This window comes from Rhinolophus ferrumequinum, chromosome 8 (genome assembly GCF_004115265.2).
Source record: "Rhinolophus ferrumequinum isolate MPI-CBG mRhiFer1 chromosome 8, mRhiFer1_v1.p, whole genome shotgun sequence".
Taxonomy (NCBI): Eukaryota; Metazoa; Chordata; class Mammalia; order Chiroptera; family Rhinolophidae; genus Rhinolophus; species Rhinolophus ferrumequinum.
The window spans coordinates 40658276-40685370 of NC_046291.1; the positions used below are offsets into that span (position 1 = coordinate 40658276).

Consider the following 27095-nt stretch of genomic DNA (forward strand, 5'->3'; position numbering starts at 1 on the left):
ATTGAGATATGATTGACATGTAACATTATGAAGTTTAAGATATGCAATGTGTTGATTTGATACATTTATAAATTGTAATATTACCACGGTAGTGTTAGCTAATATCTCTATTATGTCACAATTATCATTTCTGTTTTGGGATGAGAACAATTAAGATCTAATCTCTTAGCAAACTGTGGAGTTTATAATACAGTATGTTGTCTTATAATCATTACCCTGTGCATTAAATCTCAAGGACTTACTTATCTACTGGTTGCAAGTTTATACTCTTTAATAACATCTACCCCATTTTCCTACCTCCAGCCCTTGGTAACCACTATAGAATGCTTACCTTAGATTTATACAGATATAAAACATAGACGAAAACTAAGCTACGTTATTTTTTTCCTAAATAGCATCCAACACAAATGAAATAGACAATTTCTAGATGGTTTATTTATAAAAATTTTTCATTTTTCCCATTGCAGAGATTAGGAAAAATGAAATTTCTGGTTGACCTAAAACACATTAGCTTATGATAGTCCTGGAAGTTATATTGAAAGAGCAATACACTACACATATTTTTAAATGAAAAATTAAATTGGTATTATGAAAATTATTTATAATCAAATGGTTGCAAAATACACATTGGAAAAAAATTCTGCAACTACATTTATCTTTCTGTTATTGACATTTTTTGTAACAGTTATTAAAAGAAACTGACCATGATGTCAGTTAAAGTGATAACATAAATCACATATTAATTATGTGTCACAGGACAAGATTAATTTAGATGCACTAAACAACACATATAATAGGACCACAAAGGCACGATTTGGAATTCCCTGATATGGAGCATTTTAGAGAACATGCAGTCATGAGTTAAGCCAGAGACTGGAATACAAACAACTAAGATCCCCATTGCAGCCTCTCTAGTGAACTCTTGTTATTTGGCCCTCTGGAAGTATGCACCACACCTCTTTCTGTAGACCAACAACTGACCTGTCTCTATCAGGTGTCTACTCCTGTCAAGTTCAGTCCTGTCAAGTCCTGGCAATTCAGTAGTAGCCAGATGCTAGTGTGACTCAGTTATTGTCCACTTGATAGGAATTTTGAAAGCAGATGTTATGAGTAGAGAATATGAGCAGGTTTTTCTGAGAAGGGAAGATAGAGGAAAGGAATAAATAATTAGTTAAATAATTATTGTATTATCTAATAGAGGATTAACTTATAAATGAGGTCTATTATGCTCACTTTCATTCATGCAGTTTCAAATAATTTTAGTGCATACATTTGTTTTAAATTTCCCCAGTGATTCTTCACTTTTCTGCAAAAATGTACTTTTTTTTTTACAGATTCCTTAATTCATTAATTTGTTCCACAATCATTTGTTGGGCTCCTGTTAGGTATCAGACAAAACAGAGATAATTCCTGCATTTAAGGACAGAGAAGATAGACAGTAAGCAAGTAAATATATGTGTTATGTAGGGGTAAGTGCAGTGATTTAAAAAAATAAAATAAAAGCATGAGGGAAAGGAATGTAATCATGTAGCTATTTTGTATCGTATGCTCAAAGAAGGATGCTGCAAAGAAACCATTTGACCAGAGAGTTGATATAGAAGCAATATTTCCATAGCAATTACAAGACTGAGTCAGAGCCTGATTCCAGGAATGGAAAGGTAAGGAGGACCCCTTAAGGGATTTACCACAGAAGTCCCTCCATAATAGTGATAATAACTGTTCATTTTCCTAAAATAATGTGGCAAATGTTACACACTTAGCTTCTGGGGGCTTAGAATCTTTTTTTTTAACAAACTTTATTATGCAAAATTATGAAAAATATCTCCAATTTTAAAATAAAACCTTGAGCAATTTCATTGTTAGCCCACACAACAATCTAACTGAGAGAAAATTATGCCCTAATTTTAAGTACAAGAATTGATGTACAGGGCAGTGTCTTCTGCTCTTTAACGTATGATGTGTAATTAGGGTAGAGAAGAGGTCAGGCAGTAAGGGCCTGTTTTACCTGCCATGTCTTTCCTTCTTGTTGGGAACTTAAAAAGGCACTTTCTTTTTAGAAGAGACTTATAGAAAACAATTATTTTCTCAGAACAGATTTCCTCTCTTAGGAGACAACAACAAAAAAATCAAGAAAAATATTTAATTTAGGAGACCTGCATACTACGTGTCCTTCTTATATAGGTGATTTCTACATTTCCTGTAGGAATCTATGGCCAGTCCTGCCTCAGGCTTAACTGTACAGCAAGAAATAGAACATGGAAGTCTATAGCTATGCAGAAAGGAAATAATTGACTTACATTTTAAAAAGTAGACTCTCGAGCTCACATATCTTCTCCCACACCATAATGATAATAGGGAAGTGATCCTTGCTTCTGAGACAAATTTATGAGGTCAGTGAAAAAGTAATTGCAATTTAAAAGGTTAAAAACAATTGCAAAGACCATAATTACTTTTGCACCAACCTAATATTAACCAAGTTCAGACGCACTTTCTTAAAAAAATTAGTTCCTATTATGGACTGAATCATATCGCCCCAAATTCATTCGTTGAAACCACGACTCTGGGTAATTGCATTTGGACCTAGGCATTTTAGGAGGTAATTAAGGTTAAATGAGGTCATAAGAGGATGTCCTAATCTAATAGGATTGGTGGCCTTATAAGAAAAGAAAAAGAGAGAGGTCTCTCCTACGTGCACACACTGAGGAAAGACCATGTGAGATAGAGGGAAGGCGGTGTCTGCAAGCCAAGAAGAGAGCTCTCACCAGGAAACCAAATCAGCCAGCACTTCAGTCTCCAGAATTCCCAGGCTCCATAACTTGGAGAAATAAATTCCTTTTTTTTAAGCCACCCAGCCTGTGGTATTTTGTTATGGTAGCCCTAGTAGACTAAGATATCTCCTGTGAGTTTTATCCACAAAGTCACTTTTATCTTTCTTTTCCCTTTAAAATAAAGTTTATTGGGGCGACAATTATTAGTAAAGTTACATAGATTTTAGGTGTACAATTCTGCAATACGTTATCTATATCTCACATTGTGTGTTCACCACCCAGAGTCAGTTCTCTTCGCATCATCATATACGTTTATCTTTATTAGTGAAGATCCATTTTAAGATTCTTGCATGGTTTGAAGAGAAGGCAAAGAAAAGCCACCTTTAACTGGATCTAATTCAGCCTTGTTGCCAAACTTTAAACCTGGGCTAGTTCATTGAAGGTTGCCTGTCTTAAACACTGAGGCTCTTTTATTCATTTATTATTATTTTTTTTAACCAGCTGGTCTATCAACATAAACTTCATTTATAGCATTGTATGCTCAGAGTTCCAAGAACTTACCCTACCAACATGGTTTGACAAACAATTCCATTGTAAAATAGTAACTACCTTAATCAAATCTGTAATGCCTTTCTCAAATCTTTACTTACCATTTTCATTACAACAAATCACACTAATCAATCCATGAACTAGTGTGGAAATATAATTTTTACCAATATTTAAATTTCCTTTTGCCAACACTACTTTTTTAAGAAATCTGACAGTATAAAACAATGATTAAAGTCATTTACTTCAGAGTTAGGTATACCTACATTGCCAATTACAGGCTGTTTTCTGGGAAAAGTTATTTTATCATTTTTTTTCTTTTTTTATTAAATTTATTGGGATGACAATGGTTAATAAAATTACATAGGTTTCTGGTGTACAATTCTGTAATACATCATCTATATATCACATTGTGTGCTCACCAGCCAGAGTCAGTTCTCCTTCCATCACCATATATTTGACCATTTTTAACTACTGTTTATTTCCTCTATCAAATGAGGATAACAACATTTCCTTAGGGTGAGCAAGATACAAATGAGAAAAAAAATAATAATGAAGGTTCATTAATGGAAACTTCTATTTGCGTTATGATTTATTATTGTTAAAATTACAAGCTGTAATTTAACCACCTCATGGTTTTAAAAAAAATGCCTTAAAAGCAGGTTATCTAGAGAGAATATCTAAACAAAGACTTAGCCTACAATATGAAAATTAAATCCATATAATTCAAGAGCTGGCTAAAATGACATGTTTGAAATGGGGTTTTAATAAAATAGGAATTTGCTCTTTTTAACTTTGGTCCTTAGCCAAGGTTTTTGTTTTTTAATGCATATATATGTGGTTTCTGTTTCCTCTAATGTTTGAGGGAAAAGAAATACTTAGATTTTCAAGTACCTCTTTTAAAGATATTCCCTTATGTAGGCTTGTTTCAATCTGTTTATTCAGGCTTTGACTGATGGGTAAAGTTCTGTGTCATAAACCCAGGTGTAAGGGGCACAGCCCCAGATTTTTTTTTTCTTCTTTTTAAAGTTTATTCCTGTGGCAATGGTTAGTGCCATTTGTGACAACATGGATGGATCTTGAGATTATTATGCTAAGTGAAATAAGTCAGATAGAAAAAGTAAAGAACCATATGATTTCACTGATATGTGGGATATAAAACTGAAAACAATCAAAGAAACACAATCAAAGAAACAAAAACTCATAGACACGGACAACAGTTTCACCTCAGATTTTCTAATGCTTATAATGTATGCCCTTCTCTAATGTGGTTAGAAAGAGTGATGTGGAAATATTTAAGTGGTAATAAATATAATCACTAATGAAGTATATAGAGTTTAAGCCAGGAATAGAAAACTTTTAGGCAACTCACTGAATCAAAAATCATAATGATCACATTAAAAAGTTATATTAGTTAATGAGTTGTACTTGTTGGATTAGCCAACCAGAGAAACCAATTTTTATCCTGTAGTTCCTTTGGTGATATTGACTAATCATCTTCTTTAAGTCACAATAAAGGTAATATTTCAAAGAAATAAATATGGAAAGACATAAGTAATTAATATATTTAATTACATTTTCCTGAATTGGATTTGGTCTCTATTCCATAAATCTTCTTTATTTTAAGGATGCTTTGGGAAAGTTCAGGATGTAGTCCTGCCTGTCACTTACTAGACATCTAATTGTATAACATTGGAATAGAAACCATGTATCTCTAACATCAATTCAATCTACCTGCCTGATTGACTATACAGCATTATTGTCAAGACACAGTAACCTAATACATAAGTAACCACTTCTAAAAATAATGTCATTACAAAAAATGATGTTTTATAATGATATATCTTTGCACATGCTATATAATTTCTTAAAATAAATGTGGTATATATACTATAAAGTCATGATATTTGTTCTTAATGTTAATGTTATATTCTAGATATATATTCCTATTGCCAAAATAATGCTTAGAGTGATGACTGCATGTCCCAGGAATGTGGTACCCAGGGGGGAAATAAACAAAGAGATACAGAAGGCTCCGTACTGACTTGTTAGAATTTGGTATGTGGCAAACTTGCAGTTACACAGCCTTAGACTTCTCTTGGGAAACTGCCCAAACATTTGCATTCCCACAGTATATTTATTCAGAAAATATTCTTTTCCTAAAAAAAAAAAAATCGGGCTCTCAAACCTCTCACTGAGATTATGCAAGTTCAGTAACTCTCCATCCAGGAACAATGGTTGGAAGTCTAGTAACAAATATTTTTAACAAAAATCTATTTCCAGACCCTAGTCATTATGAATATTTGGAAATTTTCATGTGAAAATGCTATTTATAAAAAGTAAACTTCAAAACATAAAATAAAAATAGAAAACTACTAGAATCCCTATAGGCTTTTTTGTTTCCGTCCTTCCACCACAGTTTTATTCGAGTATTTCCTTTCCTCATTCATTATCCTTGGTATTAGTGTGCTGCAAACTCACCCAGAATGAGAAACAGCCAAGAAAGCACATAGGTGAAAGATAAAAATAAGCTCCAGGTTTTAGTGGGCAGAAGGGTAGGCCCCCTGGGGACGAGCCAAATTGAGTAGATGGAAGTAATAAACACCAAAAGAGTAATATTAGTCACTGCTGAGCAGAAAATTTGAATTATTCTTCAAGTTATTTTTCCCCAATTTTTCTGGAAGTCTGATTTTGTCTCTTCTGTCTTTCATTGGTACACCATAAATGAAGCATCCAAAATGACATTTCTTTATTTTAAAGATGGGAAAATACTCATTTTGCTTAGAGATTAATAAAGATTAATTTTTCTTTTAAAAAAGAAAAAATTCAAACACATGTGATAAAGAAAATCTGAACTAGGAAGTTTAAATTATATAAGCACCATACTGATAATATTGGGGGTGCCAAAAAAATGTATACAAGTGGACATTTTGGTCAATGTTCCTCAAGCAGTAGTTTGCCGTAATCAGAAGTGTCTGGACGCTGATGGTAACCACAATTGCAGAAGTCAAACATGACTTGTACTCATCTTTTGTTATTGGTATATATTGAGTATTAAAATTTTAATAAGTTTTCCTTCCTTAAAATGTGTATACATTTTTTGACACACTCTGTATATACATTAACACAGTATGTGATTTTTCCAGCTTAATTTAAAGATGAAAAAGTAATGAGAATGTATTCCAAAACTAATGATAGAATAGATCAATAACTGTTTACTAGTTGTATCATGCCTTTCCCAAAGTGATGTACCAGAAACCTAGTGCTATAATTCTGGCCTATTTGTCTCTTCCATTCTCTGAGTTTTTTGCTCTTTAAATCCTGCTACAAGTTCTCATCCACATCAATATCCATTGCCATTCAGTTGTTCTCTTCCAGTCACCAAATTCAAATTACCAAAATATTTCTAGCTCCAATGAACTTGGTTGGATCCCTTTCCCATTTATGGTTTCTGACTTTCTAGATTCACACAGACCACTTCTTTTTCACATATTCTCCTGAGAACATTAATATTATAAACAAATGATGAAACAGCAAATAATTTTTAAAGTAAATTCCTTAAAAATGCTTGTCATGCATATAAAAGGCTACTTCATTTTAAGTCCTGGGGGCCTATGATTGGCAGATTTTCTTTATTTCCATCTTTCATTACCATTTACACAGACCAAAACACCCATCTTACTAGAAAAGGAAATTAGCTACTTCGAAACATGAAAAACAGGCAAAAGTATATAAATGTGAGTAATCGTCATTGTGAGCATAGTGAGTACTATGTAATTGTGTGAATAGGTGATTTGCACCTGTGATGCCTTCCTCTTTCTTGGTTTCATAATTATCTCAACATTTTCAGATTGTTAACTCTGCCAAATACAAATTAGAGAAAAACAACTCTCCTAACTAACAAATACTTTTCCTAACCCCAGCTCCAGGCTCAAAACCACAGAATTTTCTAGATGAAATTAATCTTTTTGTTTTGTTTTATTTTGTCTATAAACTGTATTCCAAATTCTTCCTAACCTCTACCTATCCATAAGTTCCACTAAATGTATATTTTAAAAAATAAATTTATATCCCCTTCACTCATTTTGCCTACTGCCAACTCCCGACCTCTGGTGACCACCTGTCAGTTCTCTATATCTATGAACTTGATTACTTTTTTAATTCTACATATAAGTGATATTAGATGGAATTTGTCTTTGTCTTTCTGATTTATTTCATTAACATAATGTCCTCAAGGTCTATCGATGTTGTCACAAATGTCAACATTTCATTCTTTTTTATCGCTGAATAAAACTATACATATATAATATATATTATATTACACATAATAGTATATAAATATATATTATTATAATTTACAAATAATATTATATAAATATACATTATATGTAATATATATGTAAAATATTATATATTATATATATATATTTATATGAAGTTGGACAATTAAGTTCTCGAACTCATCCTAGAAAAAGAGCTACATACCTCATTGCTGAATATCACTACGGTCACCTTTGAAGTACTCCCCTTGGGAAGCTATGCAATGACGCCAGCGCCTAGTCTACCCTTCAAAGCAATTTTGGAATTCTTTTTCTGGAATGGCCATCAGAGCTGTTGTCATATTACCCTCGATGTCCTGAATGCCATCTAAATGTCTTTCTTTCAATATTTCCTTTATCTTTGGGTAAAGAAAGAAGTCATTAGGGTCCAGATCAGGTGAGTAGGGAGGGTGTTCCAATACAGTTATTTGTTTACTGGCTAACAACTCCCTCATAGACAGTGCCGTGTGAGCTTGTGCATTGTCGTGATGCAAGAGCCATGAATTTTTGGTGAAAAGTTCAGGTCAACTTCTTCACGCAGCCTTTTCAGCACTTCCAAATAGTAAACTTGCTTAACTGTTTGTTCAGTTGGTACAAATTCATTACCAATAATCCCTCTGATATCAAAAAAGGTTAGCAGCATCATAGCAACAAGTTCGTGAACTTAATCGTCAGACCTTGCACGTGTGTGTGCGTGTGTGTATAAACACACGCATACATATATTTGTGGATTCAAGTAGGTTATGATATGATTCAGAAGGTATTTAAAATACTGCTGCAAAATATTAAATATGCATTAATATTTCCAAAGTGTTAAGAAAATAGGTTATACATTTCATTAGTGATTTAATGACGCTTGAAGCAAAATGGCATTTATTACTTTATTATTTATTATAAGGTTATGCACACCTTAATGGTGTGCATTGCTGTATCCATTACATCCATAAACAGAGAATTCTCTGACTTGTTTTTCGTGGAATACCTGTTCCCACTTTTGTGAATGTTTACTGATAAGGTTTCTCTTTCCTTCCTGACTGCAATAGCATTAGTGGCTGAATGCCAGTGTGCACATGTTCCTTTCTTTTCCTCTTCCCATGAAGCAATATGAACATTACACATTTCCTTCCACTTTTGAATCCAAAGGAAAAAATGGCCTTTAAAAAAAAAAAGCTTAAATGTGCTTTTCCATTATTTTTGCTATGGATCTTTAAATCATTTTGAAACAGGAAATATCACTCTCCTGCTGAAATCTGTTTCCCTTAGACTGTGAAAGTGGTGGATTATCACTTAACGTCACTTTTCTGAGACTCTTTTGAATCAGATAACTCTCTAAGTTGAGGGTGGAAGAACTGGGGTAAAGGACTGGCTGGATATTTAGACATTTCTTTTTTCAGCAGTTCTGTTTGCTATTTCATAGTAAACCTGGTTAGGAAATTGGTTATGAAAACAGAAACATATTTAAAAGGAAACAAATGAAAATTTGGAATACATGTTTCTTTTTTAAAAGAAGGTCCAGAGCAAAGGGAAAGACAAATCAGGTATTGAAAGTTGCATTAATGAAATAATAGAAAAATGCAAGAAAAAATAAAATATAACTAGTAGTGACATAGTAAAAAGAATAGCTATGAGAAAGATGTGGCAAATAGAACTGCCCACAAAAATGGATCTTAATATATACTTAGCCACGCTGATCCATTACACTTGTCTCTCAATTATTGCCATTTTAATTTGTATTTTCAAGGTTGGAATATGACCTGTGGATTTGAATATTGTTAGATATATTCACTGAATATGTGTGCCATGGAATGTGTGAGCAGAATTTATGGAATGAGAACATCTATTACCGGTCATACAAATTTACATTTGGAGTCATGCATATGATGCCTACTAGTCTATAGAAAATTCCACATTAACACTATTTATTAACTATATCTGGGTTTTGTATTTTAGAGATGGTTTATACAATGAAGAAAGAACAGATTTTGGGGGCGTCTCTATGTCTGCTGCTTAGTTGTGCTTCTATCCCCCTTAATGCAGTTCCTGAGGAAGATGAAGAACACATAAACATTACAGGTAAAATGTTAGAAGCATTCATCTTTTTAAGCTAGTCAAAGCTCTCAATTTTAATCCAAAAATTTAACGTAGTTTTCTACATTATGTAGGAAGATTGGTTTTCATTAATGTGGCATTTTTCTTAGGTCATGTCTTACATATAATGTGATATGTAAAACAAACAAACAAACAACAAAAACAACTCTTAGTCCAAAGGAGTCCCATTAGCAAGGAAGACTTTTCTCTCTCTCTCTTTTTTCCCCAGGCTATAAATATTAAACACTGAAGAACTCTGAAAAAATTTGAGGAGCCATAGCTATAGAAAAAAACTCTCTATGAACCTCGATGCCACCCTTTGGCTGGGAAAAGTGTGAGAAGGAAAAAGAAACCACAGCCATCTGAGGTTTCAGCCATTCTCTCTTTTTTGCCCTTATTACCAAAATAAGAACTTTCCAGACAAGTCCAATGTGAGAATCTGGTCAAGCGGGACACCAAGAGACCTGGATAATAGAAGTCAATCTAATCCCATAAAGCTCTGTGTCCAAAAATAAAATATTAGCAATAAAACAACAGAACAGGGAGAAGACTGTACACTGATTATTATTACAGATCTCTTTCTTTCTTAAAAGTAATAATTTGTGGAAAATTAATAAATTATTGAAACGTCAAGTCATTGGTAACAGTGGGAGAATATGCACACGGTGATAGCTTCTATTTGTACGTATGTTTATAAGGTACCATAGATTTCCATAAATACATTCTTATTTCATATCGTTAACAGCTCTTTAAAGTGATTTTGATCAGCACACGTCCCTTTGATAAAGACTGTAAAAATGCATCGTGTGTGTCTGAAACTGTGGTGGGTGCTAACGAAGTAGTGATGACTGACTCTGGGTTTTCAAGAATCTCAGTTGCACATGGGAGACTGAAGTGTAGTTCAGTATAATGTAGTTATTTGCATAGAATGTAGTAAATGAAGTGACAGAGGTGTGCCTAAGGTGCAAAGAGGAAGGGGACTCATCTAAGCTTGGCCATCTGAGAGCTGGGCATGGGGAAGTGGCCAAGTGGTACATGCTACATCACTTCAGCCTGCAGACAAAAATGAGACACTTTGAGCAGATCTGAAGATCTGCCCCAGCGGTACCCACAGCTGGAAGCCGAGTCACCCATGCCCGCCCAGCCTGGATGAGGCCCGACTAATGAGTGGACAAGAAGCGAATCCAGCTAGGGTCATATCCTACCTGTAGTGAAAAATAAAGGTTTGTTGTTATATGTCATCAAAAAATATATAGTTATAAAATTTTTTAAGATGAAACATTAATTAATAAAGTAAAAACCATAATGTGCCTTATAAAGATATTTGGGCATTATGAGTTAAGCTCCAATTCTTCATTTGGTTCACTGATCAAAAGGGCTAAAGATCTAATATTCTGGAGGTTGGATAGGAAAGGGATGTGGAGAATAAATTAAGTCCCAACAGGAAAAAAGCATGCAACCCCATTTTGGGTATTGGAAGGAGAAAGGGTCCAAGTGTTCCCAAATTCACCCAGTCCAATCTCCCTCAATTAGGCTAAGGAAATGCATGCCAGTTAACCAGGAGGTTCCTGAAATTGTTGCTGCTGCCACAGTCAGCCAAGAAACCAGAGTTGACCTACCACTAATTAAGCCAGAGTTAAAAATCTCTGGATAAATCCAGACTAAACCCAGCTGAATAAGAAAAAAAAAAAAATGATTTTAAAGCTAGACGTGAAGACCACTTAGCTGACTGAGCTGTGAAGTCTTACCCAGTTTTGGCTTTGCTTCATTTTTAATTAATCCTAAAATACCATCATACCATATCAATTCAATTTTGGAGACACCATTTATCACATTAGGCCAAGGCCATGCCATCATTTTATACAATTACACCATTTCATTGGAATAGTATACTATCATTTTATAGAAAAATATACAAGATTTTATTGCTTCTCTCACAAGTCGATAGACCTCATAAGAATCAGTCCAACCTGAAGGGAGGATGAAATAGAACAAACTTCTTGAAAAGACAAAATGATAACAACAAAAACAGTGGTGATAAGCTTTTTGAAAAAGTTCCTTTGGACTGGGAGAGAGATTAGCAGGGAGCATTTAGAGAAAAGCAAGTATCTTTTCTATGATGTAGAATCGGCCAGACCTAAGCGTGCACCTGTGGTTTGCCACACAGTAGCTTTGCGAAATCAGATGTGTTATGTAAACATGCTGACTGCCAGTGTCCTCATCTATAGGTAAGTGATGTAAGCAACTATGTTTTCATATGGTTGTTGTATCAACATCTGATGCATCTGACGCATTTTCTGACACAGAGAAGACAAAGAGTACATGTCTGTGTTCTTGCCTTCCAGAGAAATCCAACCTTTTAGTCAGACAGTAAAGCAACATGGAGACTCATAGGTAGTAAGTCTCCCGAAAGCTCTAGGTTCCCTAATAAGTTCCAGGAGAAAGAGGATTCTAGTAGGCAAGGACATGACACGTCCCCAAGTATTATCATGAATCTTCCATCCAATATCTCAGCACAGGGGCAGGGGAGAATGAGACTGTAGTCTTCAGACTATGAGACATAAAATACAAGAAATCGATTGCAAAAATGGTTAAATATAAACTATACTCCTATTTATCTGGCTGCACCACATTAGATCCCTGTTACATTCCCCTATATGTGATTTCTAGTTTCATGGCTTTAGATCATACCGTGTCATAGTAAACACTTCCTTTAAATCAGGAAAGTTATCCCCGATCCCCTCAGACAAGCTTAAGTGTCTCATTAGACACGTGCACAGCACCCTGAGGTCCTTGAATATTTATATAAGAGGGTGGATGGCTGCCACCTAATATACTACCATCCTTGCTGTGACAGCAGTGCCTGCTGCATGTTCAACACGTAATTGCTGACTTTCCAAAAGGTTTACCCAAAGTAAGAAATGAAAACAAGACAGACCTCCATCCCCTTTGGGTGGAATGGCATGGCACTGTGTGCAGTAGGGCCCACCTGATCACTCCCACACCTGAGAGATGCTGTTCACGTGTGGGTCCCAAGCCCACTGCACAAAATTCAGGAATCACGGAAGAAATGCATGAACAGGTGAATGGTAAAGATGAACAATTATATAATAGTTAATAAAATAGAGTTAATTGACAATGTTTTCCTTAGGAAATTGGTGTAAAATCATCACCCACTCTCCTCATTGAAACCTGTTGGTTTTTATCAAGTAAATTTTAGAAAAAAACAATTTTTGAGTGGAAATTATGTTTTTAAGTCTATGTGCTTCATCTAAGTACCAATTTAGAAATCTCAGGCACGCATATCTGTGACAATATCACTCAGTTATTAAGAATGTGTGAGATACACGCTGTATAACAACGTGGCGTCAATTCTAAAGTCATTACTGATGGTGTGAATTAAAGTCATTACTCGTTAATTTGTGAAGTGCTGTTTTATAATTTGCAAAATGGAGATAGTAAATCCTAAGTCAGAAGGTTGCTGTGATAATTAAATGATAATATTACAAAATGTCTGAAATATAGTAATTACTCAGTAAACAGCTGTTATTACTAGTACAACCACAATCATGGTGTGCTCTTTCATTTTTTTGTGGTGCACTGCTACCACCTGGTGGCATAACTAATAAATAGCAGAGGGAACTTGGGGTGAGTATATCCTTAATACAGAAAATGTAAAATAAGAGATTTGGCATGATGGCAAGGACTATCAAATATATTAAGAGTAAAAAGTAGAGGGATCATCAGTGAAAAAGAATATGATATAAATTATTGATTTATAAGAAATACTTTTCCTGAATATGTATGGCAACTGTCTTGATGCTATGCTGTCTTTTGTAGGTAAAGATACATGTATTACAATACATCTGTTATATTTTATTCTGCCTTATCAAATTTTAAGTTGGAAAGTTTGCTGTTCTATAATTTCTGTTGGCTCAATTTATTTCAGTTAAAAACATAGTCAATTCAGTTATGAAAGAAACCAAAACAATGACATAATAATATGTCAGCATAATAATATTAATTTATGTATAGATAGCCATATTTTTAACCATTCCAAGATTGAAGGCCTACTTATCACTTTATGACTTATAAACAAAATTAAAAATAACATTTGAACTACTGTGTTACAAAGAGTTTTAACATTACTGAAATATGGCTAATACTTGATATTAATTCAATAGATCATTAGGATAACACATTATGAAGGTCAAACGAGGCTTGATAAAATTTTCTAATCCAACTTTTAGAATATATATTTCTTTTCTTTCAAAAAATACACAGAAGTTTTGAAGCTATAGGAAATTTAAAATTGATTTTCCTTCCAGGTGATTATATACTCAAACGTATCTTTTATTTCATGTTTTAAAAATGTTTTATGTAAAACTATTAAAGTGACATCCGTTCATGTTTCTTTTTTCAAAGTAAATTATTTTATAGTACATTAAAATACTTTTTTGAAGATATTTATGTTTACCAGTTTTAATTGAATAGAATACTGCTGCCCCCTAAAGGGCAAATTGGTTTAAGGCATTTTAAGGTTTCAATATCCCCCATAAGGGATTGTAGTGAATACCGAAAGACATAGACAGTGCTCAAGCAGTATTATATGGTATTCCTTGGTCATTTTCATTTTTGTTGTAAGAATCACAATTTTCAGGGTCTATCTCACTGGCAGATTATGTAATTTATTTAAATATAATTTATTTAAAATCAGGCCTCTATTAAGATTATTAGACTTGATAAAAATCAAATTTCTGTACGTACATGATAGGAAATTCTTCTGTGACTAAAATAAGTAACTGAATATTTAGGCAAATACCATGAGATAGATAGATAGATTGATCAAACTCCTAAATGTTCATAATTAGGGAATGCTTTAGTATAGCATGTTATATAATAAATGGATATGAATGCACAGTTACCTTTAATGAGTTATTTTATGTGTAAAGAGTGACACAATTGTGCATTAGGGAGGGGAACTCAAAGAACTGTCTTTTAACATCTGCCCTTAAAAACTGCTGAATTGAAAAAAAAGAGCTCTCTACCTATTTATAATGTCAACAGATCGGTTACCTTACAACTACTACTCAATTCCATAACAGTCAATAGGAACAAGTTTAAGAAATATCTATTAACAAGAATCTAGAACAATTATTCTACATTTCCCTTTAATAGTTGATTAATAATCAATTATTATTGTTTAGTAGTTGATAAGACTTGTCTCATTTGGCGAGTTTATAAAATTTATCTTCCTTTTTGAAAGCTTTGAAATAGCTTCTTATGGTTTCTTATATCAGCCTGGTTTATTGTACTTTATCTTCAAGTGAGGATGCATTAAAAACGAAATAAAGAATGTTATTACAATGTTGATGAAGAATTATATCTTATATCTTTTATTTTTATTTTGTAGATGCTGAGTTGCCACCACTGAAACTTGTACATGCATTTTGTGCTTTTAAAGCAGATGATGGCCCATGTAAAGCAATGATGAAGAGATTTTTTTTCAATGTTCACACTCAACAGTGTGAAGAATTTATATACGGGGGATGTGAAGGAAATCAGAATCGATTTGAAAGTCTGGAAGAGTGCAAAGAAAAATGTATGAGAGGTAGGTTTCTGGGGACACTTATCTCATAGGTACCTTTAAAGCTATTAGATCTAATCATAAATTTGATAATTTTAGGAAAAAATAAGTACAAATCATTTTAACATTCCAAGGAATATTTCTTTCACATTTTTTCACATTTTCAGCATTCATGTTCAACTAGTGTTATTTTACGTTTCCTTATCAGTCATTATGAAATATAATAAGCCCCATTTGTTGTCCTATGCTCTTCTCCACAATAAAGACGTAAGAAAAACCTTTAAGCAGGTTTTAAATCTGCAATGCAGTAAGTGTAAGTCAGCAGTTATGAGGTGACAGGAAAGATATTGTTAGTCACATTGAGTTAGACTTTATCAATACAGCGACCACATAGTTATCCCGTCAAGATAATGAATCTGAGAATCCACCTTGAGGCCCTCACTAGCTACTGATTGGAAAATTCTGAGCTGCATCAGAGAGCAGCAGAAATATATATAGTGTGCATATATATATATATGTATATATATATATATATACACATACATACACACACACAGACACACATATATATAGTATATACTTATATATATACACACTGTGTATATATACACTATACACACTGTATATATACACTATATATATACAGTGTGTGTGTGTATATATATATATATACACACATATATATACACTATGTGTGTGTGTGTGTGTGTGTAAAATCATTCTGTTTGGAATCTTGGAACACTGTAGAAAAGAAATATGCTGATCCATGTAGACTTCACTGAACCCAAATTTCCTTTTCATATTGTTACTAAGTTATAAGGTTTAAAAGTACATCATATTATATTGTTATTAAACATTCTTGAACACTTTATTCTGCTTTAATCCTATTAAGACAACATTTTGTGAAAAATTTACATATTGCTATAGTGTAGGTGGTTTTATCTCTTCTCACTGAAATAAATTCCAAATAATTACTGGTCATAATTTTGAAGGCTTTTTATGTCAGTTTTATTCTTCTGAATTGTGAGCTCCTTGAGGGATGGAAGAACCTGAGTTGTCTTTGTTTCCCCAGTTTCTACCCCCAAATTTCCCCATAGCATAGCATGTTTTTTGAGCTAGTTGAAATGAACTGTAGTACTATATAGGTGGTATTCTCAGTTAGTCACACTAGGTGTCTCGTTTTATTGAAAAGCAGGCAGCCTTCATTCTCACTCTGATAATGATTTCTGAAGCAGCTTTTACAAAACAGCCTTGGCATCATGATGCTCTAGACCTGTGGGGAAATCTCAATGTGGGAAAAGAGAGAAGTTCTCTCCTCTGTGACTCTATGAAGTTCTTTGTTGTATGTTCCACATCTGACAGAAAAGAATCGATGTGAGTATATTTCTTTGACCTCAGAGCACTTATTTCCCTATATCCTCCCCATAGATGTGCTACAAATGTTACTAACATGGATTAGGCATGTCAGTGGTCTTCTGTGATGCTTTTAGTTTTTGTGATGCCTGGTCATTTTCAATTCATCACAGATTTCTTTAAGTCATTCTCTTTCCATTACTGGGCCAAGTATCCTTTTGTGCTGAGTGGAATATCACTCAGGTTCAGTACCTTGGCTAGAGGACTAGTCACCTCATTCTTTGTAATCCTTCCCACATAGCAGCCTACTTACTTTGATCAACTTGTCTCTTCCCTGAAATACATAACTGTCTTGTTGTTGTTTTTTAATAATTTACAAATCTTTTATTTCAACATTGTGCAATAGTTAACCTTTCTTTTGTTGTTCAGTGACTGCCCTGCTTATAATATCTTCTAAAACATCATTACTGCCTAGCATATAAATATAAGTCTCATGTCCTCCTCTTCTCATTACCTCTCCAAAAACCACTTGATATTCATTGTTTGAATATCTGAGTATTCTATATAATAAGTTGCTGTTAAGGATATAGCTGGCGTAGAGAAAAAAAATATGGCTAGGTTATTTTTTTTTAAATCACCTAAGGATAGAACTCCATCTTCAACAAGGAATAACTGAACTGAACTCTCTCTCCCAATATAAATAACTATAAAACTGGACAAAATATATGAAGCAACTGTTTTCAGACATTGATCAAAAGGCAATGCAGGATTTTGATCTCTGAGAGAAGGGAAACATGTGAAGTGAGCTCTGTAATCTCCCGAACCTTCTGCACGCTGGCACTTCTGGACAACAGTTAAGAGAGAAAAACCAAAGCACAGCATAGGGGTCTCCCTGGTGGACGACCTGGAAATATGAGATAAGGAGGCTGAGGTGCCTGAGGTTTCGGGAACAATATGTGGGAAAGAATGGACTTATGTAGGAGAGAATTAAGAAAAGCTGGATAGCAATCTCTTTGAGTTTGTCACTGAATAATAGAACTGCATGCATCTGGTGAAATTCTATGAGTCTGAGAAAGTAATTATCAGGGATTTGTAACTAAACAATTCCCAGAGCTCTCACACGTCTGAGAGATAGTCAGCATTTAATTTAGTAGTAGGACTAAATTAGACCTAAAAATGTACTTTAGATTTGCCTTAATAAAGTTTCAAACCTTACAAGATCCAGCTGATCCACAAGTATCTTAACTACCTGCCCAAAGACACTCCCTCATTCTTTAAAGGACGACAATAAAATCCACAGCCAAAAGCATGGCATTTAAAAATATTCACAATCCCCTCAAAATACTAAACATTCAAAGCATAAGTAAATTGTGATTCATAGCTAGGAGAAAAATTACTCACTTCAAACAGACATATAAATGAGAGAGGTGATGAAATTAGTACACAAGAACTTTTAAATAGCTGTTATGAAAATGCTAAAGGATTAAAAGAAAAAATGAACATATTAATAAAAAACTGGAATATATGAAAGATAAGTAAATGGAAATTATAATCCTGAAAAATACAATACATAAGAAATTCACGAGATGTACTTAAGAACAGACCATACATTATAGAAGCAAGATCAGTAAACTTACAGAGAAACTTCAAAAATGAAGCATTGTGGGGGAAAAAAGAAAAGACTAAAAAAGCAAACAAACCAAAAAGAATATAGCCCAGTAACCTATGATCAATCAAAATGTGTAATTAGTATTTGGGGGTAAGGGCATAAGAAATACGTGAAAAAATAACTGCAAAACTCATCCATATTTGATGAAAACTGTAATTTGTAAAACCAAGAGACTTGGCAAATTCAAAAAAAGAATAAACACACACACAAAAAAATAGGAAAACTACACAAATGAATATAATAATCAAATTGCTGAAAATCAGGGATAAAAAGTAAATCTTAAAGATCTAGGAAAAAGATACATTAGGTGTAAGGGAACAAAGATCAAAAGAATCACAAACTTCTCATCAAGAAATAATTCACGAGAAGAAAATGGAATATCTTATTTAAAGAACTGAAGGAAGAAATAAACAGTCAATTAATAATCCAGATCTATTAAAAATACTCTTAAAATGGAGATAAACACATTTTCAGATCAACAATATCTGAGAAAATTTATTGGTAACAGACCTGCACTGGAAGTAATATTAATGCACTTAAAACTAAAGCACATAAGAAAGGGGGGGAGGGAATACGAGATTGCTGTGCAAAGTTCTAGATACTATGGGTGAAAGTGGTAAAAATTACTTGAAGCTAGGTTGTCATGAATTAAAGAAGCATATTATAAGCCCAGAACACCCACTAGGAAAAAGGAAAAAAAAGATATAGCAAATACACCAATAATGAAGATAACATTTTCGTTAAGATATTTAACCCTAAATAAATATTAAATATTAAAGAGGGAAACAGGAACGAGCAGATGAAAACCAGAAAACAAATAGCTAGAGAGTTATACTGACCCATAATAATTACATTCAAATTTAATGGTGTAATCACTCCAATTAAAAGCCAGGTATTAGACTCACTACAAAAAACAAATCAAGAACTAACTACATGTTGTCTACAGGAAAGACATTTTAAAAATAAATATACAAAGATGTTAAATGTGCAGGGATGAAAAAAAGTATACCATGCATCACTAATCATAAGAATGAGTGGAAAAGTAGACTATAGGACAAGAAATACTAGCTAGAGAAAGGAAAAATATTTTATAAGAATGAAGGCCAATTAATCAAAAAGACAAAATAATCCTCCATGTCTAAGTATACGAGGCTGGACAATTAAGTTCACGAACTCATCCTAGAAAATTGTACATACCTCAGTACTGAATATCACTATGGTCAACTTTGAAGTACTCCGCTTGCGAAGCTATTCACCAACGCCAGCCCCTAGACAACCCTTCAAAGCAATTTTGGAACTCTTTTTCTGGAATGGCCATCAGAGCTGTCATCATATTATCCTTGATGTCCTGAATGTCATCAAAATGTCTTCCTTTCAATATTTCCTTTATCTTTGGGTAAAGAAAAGAGTCATTGGCGGCCAGATCAGGTGAGTAGGGAGGGAGTTCCAATACAGTTATTTGTTTACTGGCTAAAAACTCCCTCACAGACGACACCGTGTGAGCTGGTGCATTATTGTGATGCCAGATCCATGAATTGTTGGCAAAAACTTCAGGTCGTCTAACTTTTTCACGGTCTTTTTAGCACTTCCAAATAGTAAACTTGGTTAACTGTTTGTCCAGTTGGTACAAATTCATAATGAATAATCTCTCTGATATCAAAAAGGTTAGTAACATCAGTGCAACATATTCGTGAACTTAATTGCCAGACCATGTGTGTGCACGTGTGTGTGTGTGTGTGTGTGTGTGTGTGTGTGTGTGTGTGTCAAGTGCTCTTTTGTATGTAAACTTGTTTTATTGTTTCCAAATACTTGAAATTTTGTTTGGTGTATTGACATATGTAATAACAAAGGCATGGTAACAAGGTTAATAAGTTAAAGAATAAGTTTGTAAAATGGCTTCCAGATATATATGGCTTTCAAAATGTTTGTCTTTTGGTTTAGTGGCTTTTTTCCCTGTAGCCTAACCAACAACATGATCTTTTATTGTTATTTTATGAAAAATAGGCATAAAGTAGTACGGGAAATTAAAGAATTAGATGAAAAGTATCAAATTCCCACCTGGCTTTCTAGCCAATCAGCCTCTACAGCAAGGTTAAAAATGTCACATATAAATTCATGGAGCATCAATTCCTGAAATATCTTTAAAGGATCTAGAAAGTATGCCTTTTCTATTAATTACTCTTTTATTAGTTGGGCTAATTGTGATTTGTGACTTTTCATAGAGCTTTACACAGGAATTTCCTCCACAAAGAATTAAAGAACATGTAAATACCTTGTCTACTCTCTTTATTTTTAGTTTTGTCATTTTGTGTTTTATTTGTTTGGAATTGTGAAGACCTAGTTAGTAACAAGGGTCTTCTTCCCATAGAGTCAAGTTCCCACCTACTTAGATTATTTTCTAGGCTGATTTCAATAATAAAAACATTGAAAGTTAGCTTTCAGATTTTACCCTCCCCTTCTGCAACAAAAGAGAAAAAGATGAAGAAAGAATGGGGAGGAAATTATAATTACTAAAACATATCAGATAATTATGCATTAATTTGTTGTATATTAATTGCATTTAAATATTCATAATGAAATATGTACTATGTGAATTCATGTAAGTTGAAGTTCAAGGAATTACTAAAATGGAAATTACTAAAATGTATCATCATTACTCCTTGAGACATCAATAAATGTTATGTTCTGTATAAATCTAGGGAAATATGAGAATTTGAATAATTTGCTGTAAATCTTCTCTCTCTATATTTTTCCAGACTGTAATTGGCATAAAATTCAGTTAAATGAGTTATCCATGTTTGTTATTTTCAGAATCCTCAAAGATAATCATTGGTAATACATACATATCTAAAATTCCAACGTGCTAAAACACATTATTTGAGTTAGTTCACATGTATACCAGCTGAGTTACTTCTACTTGGAATGAAACCAGAAACAAACAAAATAATTATCTCTTTTAATACTGCATGAACATTGAAATCAAGCATTTCTATGTTCCCATCCTATGACTGTTGTCAGTAGGTAAAACTGAAAATGATTATTTAGGACTCTAGTTTTATATACTGATTATATGTATATATTATTTCATTGCCCTCATAAATTAAAACTGCAACATATTTGTTTTATATTAAAATATTTTAATGTAAGCTTTTATGACAATCTTTTATGACAAGCTTTTATGACAAGCTTTTATGACTATAATTATAAAACATTAATTGTGTTTGGTTATTTACAATGCTAAAAAAAGCACACCAGGTTTCCTTAATATTTAAAATACAATTAGAAAAAAATAGTCTTTTCAAAAAGACTATTGAATAAAACATGGTAAAAAGGAGACCGGCCCCATTACCTTAGGACTCATAGATGGTTTACGCTCTGAAGAATAACCTGATTGATCATTGGCTGAAACAGCCATATAACCCAACACATAGGCTCTCTCTCTCTCAGTCTCTCTCTCTCTCTCTCTCACTCTTGACCTCCACCCCCCCCCACCTCCCCATTCCCCACCCAGCCCCAACTCTCTCTTTTCCCTTCTGTCACTCTAGCCATACAACTAATTCTAAGTTGCCTTGACCAAAGCTTTTATTTATAAAACAAATTATTACACAAAAAATAAGTATCACTCAGCTTTGCTAATGTTTATGTGAAAATATTAAAACTTTGCATATTATATCAACTTGAATTTCAGTATCTATCATTTAAATTAAAACTGAGAACCCATACTTGAAATATAATGGGCCAAAGTAACATTCTAGTTCTTGGGTGGAGTAATTCCATTAAATCTACGAGGTTAAACCCAAAAATATGTCCCAGATACCTGTGCTTTATTTCTCCTCTGTACTTGCAAATAATAATGAAACTTTTAATTGGGTTGAAACAATGAGTTAGGGGAAGAGAAACAGGAAAGGAGAGAATTCTGATTCTTTCCACCCCCACTCTCAATCCTCTGTAGAAGTTACCTGTTTTTATATGCAAAGCAAGCTGCTTGAGTTACTTTCATATTTCACATTGTTTTATAAATAACTATTTAATCACAAATATTTTGAATAACAAACTTAGTTCACCATGAATTCTTATTTTTGTAAATGTGTTAGAACTTTTAACAGAGTTTTTGAGATATGCTAAACTAAGATGGCTGCATGGTTGTAATAACGTAAATAATATAATATTTAGAGAAAATAAATTTACTCACTGACATTTTGTATAAGAATAATTTTAATGATAATACGTTACACTAGTGGGTCAAATCGAAATTCATAACATTCTTTTATAAATTGTGGTAATCGATACATTTTTTTTCCTTGCAGATTCTCTGAAGACTGTAAAGATAAAGACAACATTGAAAAAAGGTGAACATTCATTTTTGTGCTCATTAGTACAATTTACCTATGGCACTTGCAAATTCAATTCTTAGCATTCTCTGATACAGAATTCGTCATAAGTCTACGTGATCTTGGAAATGGTGTTCTGTTTCAGAAGATATAATGAAAAATTAGAAATAACATGCATAATATGTGGTAGGGAAGGCTTCAAACACTATACTCGTATTCAATCACTCTAATGCAGCGTGGTATTTAGTATTAGATCAGTAACAATCCAGGGCCACACACATGCTATTTTAACATCTCCCAAATAGTGACTTAGATGGTGCCAGTCTTACTTTAGTTCTCTGATCTCTAATCCTTTGATAATCTCAGCATTGTGGGGCTTTAGCAAATTTCATCCAATATCACCCTGAAAGGATGTATGTCTTGAGTTGTCAACAGCATAAGCAAAAGTAGTGGAGATATATAACAATAAACGATTGCTCTTCTCAATATGATTGAGTGTTTGTATACAGATTCACTATGAGTATTACTTTATCTGAGGAATATGGGGCATGGATTTTTTGAAAGAAAGTTTAGTTTAAGACAATTGCCAAATATGCAGCCTCAAACAAAAGTTAACAGTGAAAAATCATATGGCTTGTAGAACTTGGTATATAGCTTAACGTATGTATTCTATGTTACTCAGTTTTACCTGAGCATCAATTTAGAACAAAGATTGTGTATGCAGATTCAATATGAATGTTACTTTATCTGAGGGATATGAGACATGAATTTCTTGATTTGTAATAATAAGTATTTTAAACTGTAGGCCTAAGCAGAAATATTTTACAAGTTTTCAACTTTGTTCTAAAATAAATTTATGTCCTAGAACAGGGTCTCATATAAATAATAGCAACTTCCAGATGTGGAAGTTCTTAATTATACTTTTCAGCATAATTTGTTACTGTTTTCTGTTGTTTATATGCAATATTTTTGCCTACTCCTTTTTGTTGAACATAGAATTCTTATACCATTTAAGATTATTTAAAATTTCATACTAAGACCAAAGCAAATCAAAATGATAGTAATTGAAGGTATTTTTTCTTTTTCATGTAAAAAAAATTATACAAATTAAAGAATTATTATTTTTTCTTATCCCAGATATTAAGCTAAACTCCAAATTGTTACTATGGGAATAATAGTAACATTCATTTGAGACACAATAGGCAATAAATAGTAAACTAACTTTCAAATTGGTACGTAGAGAAGTTATAGAAATTTGACATTTTACACTATATTAAAATAATTTATTAACAATTTTTTTCATAGGAGACTGGTTTTTCTACAGATTGGCAACTGTTTCAGAAATCATTAACATTATTAAATACATGCTCTTTTTATAGTAAAACACTCATGAGCATTGTTTCCTAAGACAGAAGAGCCAATTGCTTTAGATGTAAAAGGATACTAAAGTTCAGTCTCACCACTATGGTGCTACCGTTGCAGAAGGAAAAAATAGGGAAATTGAAGCTTTGCCCTAAAAAAAACCAAGCTCCATGTCTTAAGATCATAATAATTTAAAAATAAGTTCAATTCTCTTATTTACAGAGTATGCATGTAGACGAAGCTTGTAATCTGGATCACAGTGGCACAACTTCTGTGACAGCTGTGTGTTTATCCTAGTTTGGAACACTAACAAAGAATGGGTATTAGATTTTTTCGAAAGCCTCTCCAATTCCTGAACATGTATTTCCTTTCTGCCTTTGCACTGTTGGAGTCATTCCAATGACTGGAAGAAGAAAAATAAGAAACACAGTGGTAGAAGATATCATACCTAATACAGATATTAATTCTGGCTTAAGAATTCAGGAACTTCTAAAAATAGCAATGAAAATCTTCCATAGCCCTCAAAGCTTCTTCTCTAGTTTTTTTTTTCCCCCTGTGTATTGAATTCATTTTTATTGAAGCAACACATTACACTTTTTCCCTCATGAGTCCCCATACCTAAAAGGTATGAAATATCTGTAGATCTCTGCTAAATGTTGCTGCACATAAGGTTAATAAAAATGATTAAACCAAATTTTTGCCAAAATATGTTCTACTTTCAAACTGAGGGTTAAAATAACCCAATATTTTCTATTATTACAAATCATGAATAGTTGATAGTTAACGTCCTACTAATTTACTCTGAGAAATTTAGAACTTCAAATTCCATAGCAACACTGTGTGATAGTTGCATCTTCCTTATTCTAAATGTTATAATAGGTAATTTTAATATTGTACAGTTGTGGATAAAGTTATATTTTTACCTATTATTTTTAACATTTTATGTTTACTCCTTAAATAACTTTAGTATAATCAGCTATTTATATATTTAATAAAAATAATGAAATTATTCACACAAAAAGAATATTGCTTTCTGACATTTTTATAATTGCTAGAAAAGCCAGATTTCTGCTTTTTGGAAGAAGATGCTGGAATCTGTCGAGGTTATATTACCAGGTATTTTTATAGCAATCAGTCAAGGCAGTGTGAACATTTCAAGTACGGCGGATGCCTTGGTAATCTAAACAACTTTGAATCGTTGGAAGAGTGCCAGAACACCTGTGAGGATACATGTAAGTTTATTTCTCATCTCATTGTAGTTCATTTATAGGCATTTTTTTTTAAAGGGTACCTTATAGGATGTTATGGTTACCCAGATTTTGTTTTAACCATACAAATAAAGATAGATTTATATTTATTAAATGTGATAGAAATTAATCACTGTTATTTTCTTTAAAAAAAAAAAAAGCACAGACATTTAAGAAATCTAACTATAGTGAAAATTATTTCCATAAAACTGACCTTGTATTTTTTTAGGTTCCATTATTTAATTTCCCTTCCTGAGAATACTGTAGTATAATTTAGGCACAAGATTAAGACTGCTGAAATTCTTAAGTTTGTAACAATTTGAAGGTAAATGGTTCTTTGGATCCCACTACCTAAAATCAGTCACTTTTATCTGATCATAAAATTTATTAAAGGAGTAAGTTAAACATTAACTGTTATACTTTCTTTGACTAAGAACCACAAAGTTACTCATGGAAATAAATATATATATATATATATATATATATATATATATATATATATATATATATATATATAGATACACACACACACACACATATATACATGTATATATATATATATTTTAAGATTCACTGTTCACTAATATAACATATTAGTATTCCTAGAAGTTTACTTTTCTTAACAAAACTGCTGTGCATTGCTTTTGTATATAATTATGAGCTTGTGACACTGTCTCATTTTTTTTTTTAATTGGCTATATATTTTCCAGTGAATGATTCCCAGGTGGACGATCACAGAATCCAGCTTGATCCTGTGAATAATGACTCCTTGACTCCCCAGCCTACCAAGGTTCCCAGCTTTTTGGGTAAGAATCACATTTTTTAAAAATTGCTGCCAGAAAAATATTATCTTGGTAACAATAGAAGTAGACTGTATATTAGAACTATACTTTTAAAGAAATTATACTTGTTTTGCAATTTAGTAATAGGTGTGTTGAAACACTGAGATTCAAAATGTGTAAGACATTTAATCCCCAAAAAGTCATAATTTTCCTAATCTGTTTTAAAATATGCTTTGAAGCGGGCTTTTGAGTACATGTCACATGAAAACTTTCATATGATATTGAACTCCATGCCAAATTCAAGCTATAAAACAATGCTAGGAATCATCAGCCTCAGTGTCTGATGGTAAACCATTATCACCACAGCAATGTGTCAGAGGTGGGCTAAAATAGTCTACAACTGAGCAGAGTATTGGGCAGGTCTCTGGTGACAGTCACAGGACAGGTTAGGCACCTGTTGACAACCCTCCCCGCAGGTTATATCACTCTGAAGGGAATTCCTTTTTAGACTTCTACAGAACTCTTTTCTGGACTCTACCCTGTCAACATATTATTCACATTTAAACAATCATATAAGAAATATGCCCACGAAATCGCAGAGCTGGGAAAATAGTGAAAACATAAAGAGACACCACAAACATATGGGCAGTTAGAAACAACCTAAAAAGCTAAAAGTTACCAGGAGAAATGTAAAGTCCTACCTAAACTTTTAAAATCACATTCAGAAATTGGAGATTGTGCTTAGAAGGAGTCCATGTGAAAGCTTATACGTAAACTTGGCACCAGTTAAAAGCGTTCTGTGGCTATTAAAATTGCAAACAGAGAATAAAAAGAGACACAGCGTCTGGGCCATGTATCAGAATCAGGTGGGGCTCAGAATCAGAACATCTTTGAGCATCTCTCTTTACAACAAATAAGCAAGCAAGCAAACAAACCAAAAGCAAATAAAACTTCTGCCCACATGCAGAAGCACTGCAAATGCTGACTATGACTTGTCTGCAATGAGGGGTGCAGATGTCCAGACCTGATCATGTTGGTGGGGC

At 33.1% G+C, this 27095-nt stretch overlaps 1 protein-coding gene across 1 annotated transcript in view; it reads left to right on the plus strand.

Annotated features, from left to right (window-relative positions):
* The window catches only part of TFPI (tissue factor pathway inhibitor), a 60657-nt gene that overhangs the window by 17571 nt on the left and 15991 nt on the right, over positions 1-27095 (plus strand). Inside the window, exons 2-7 of the mRNA XM_033111319.1 lie at positions 9584-9706; positions 15135-15332; positions 21087-21089; positions 22638-22679; positions 25079-25255; positions 25981-26076. Coding sequence (XP_032967210.1) covers positions 9586-9706; positions 15135-15332; positions 21087-21089; positions 22638-22679; positions 25079-25255; positions 25981-26076 — 637 coding nt within the window. The 5' untranslated portion in view covers positions 9584-9585. The remainder of the gene's footprint in view (positions 1-9583; positions 9707-15134; positions 15333-21086; positions 21090-22637; positions 22680-25078; positions 25256-25980; positions 26077-27095) is intronic.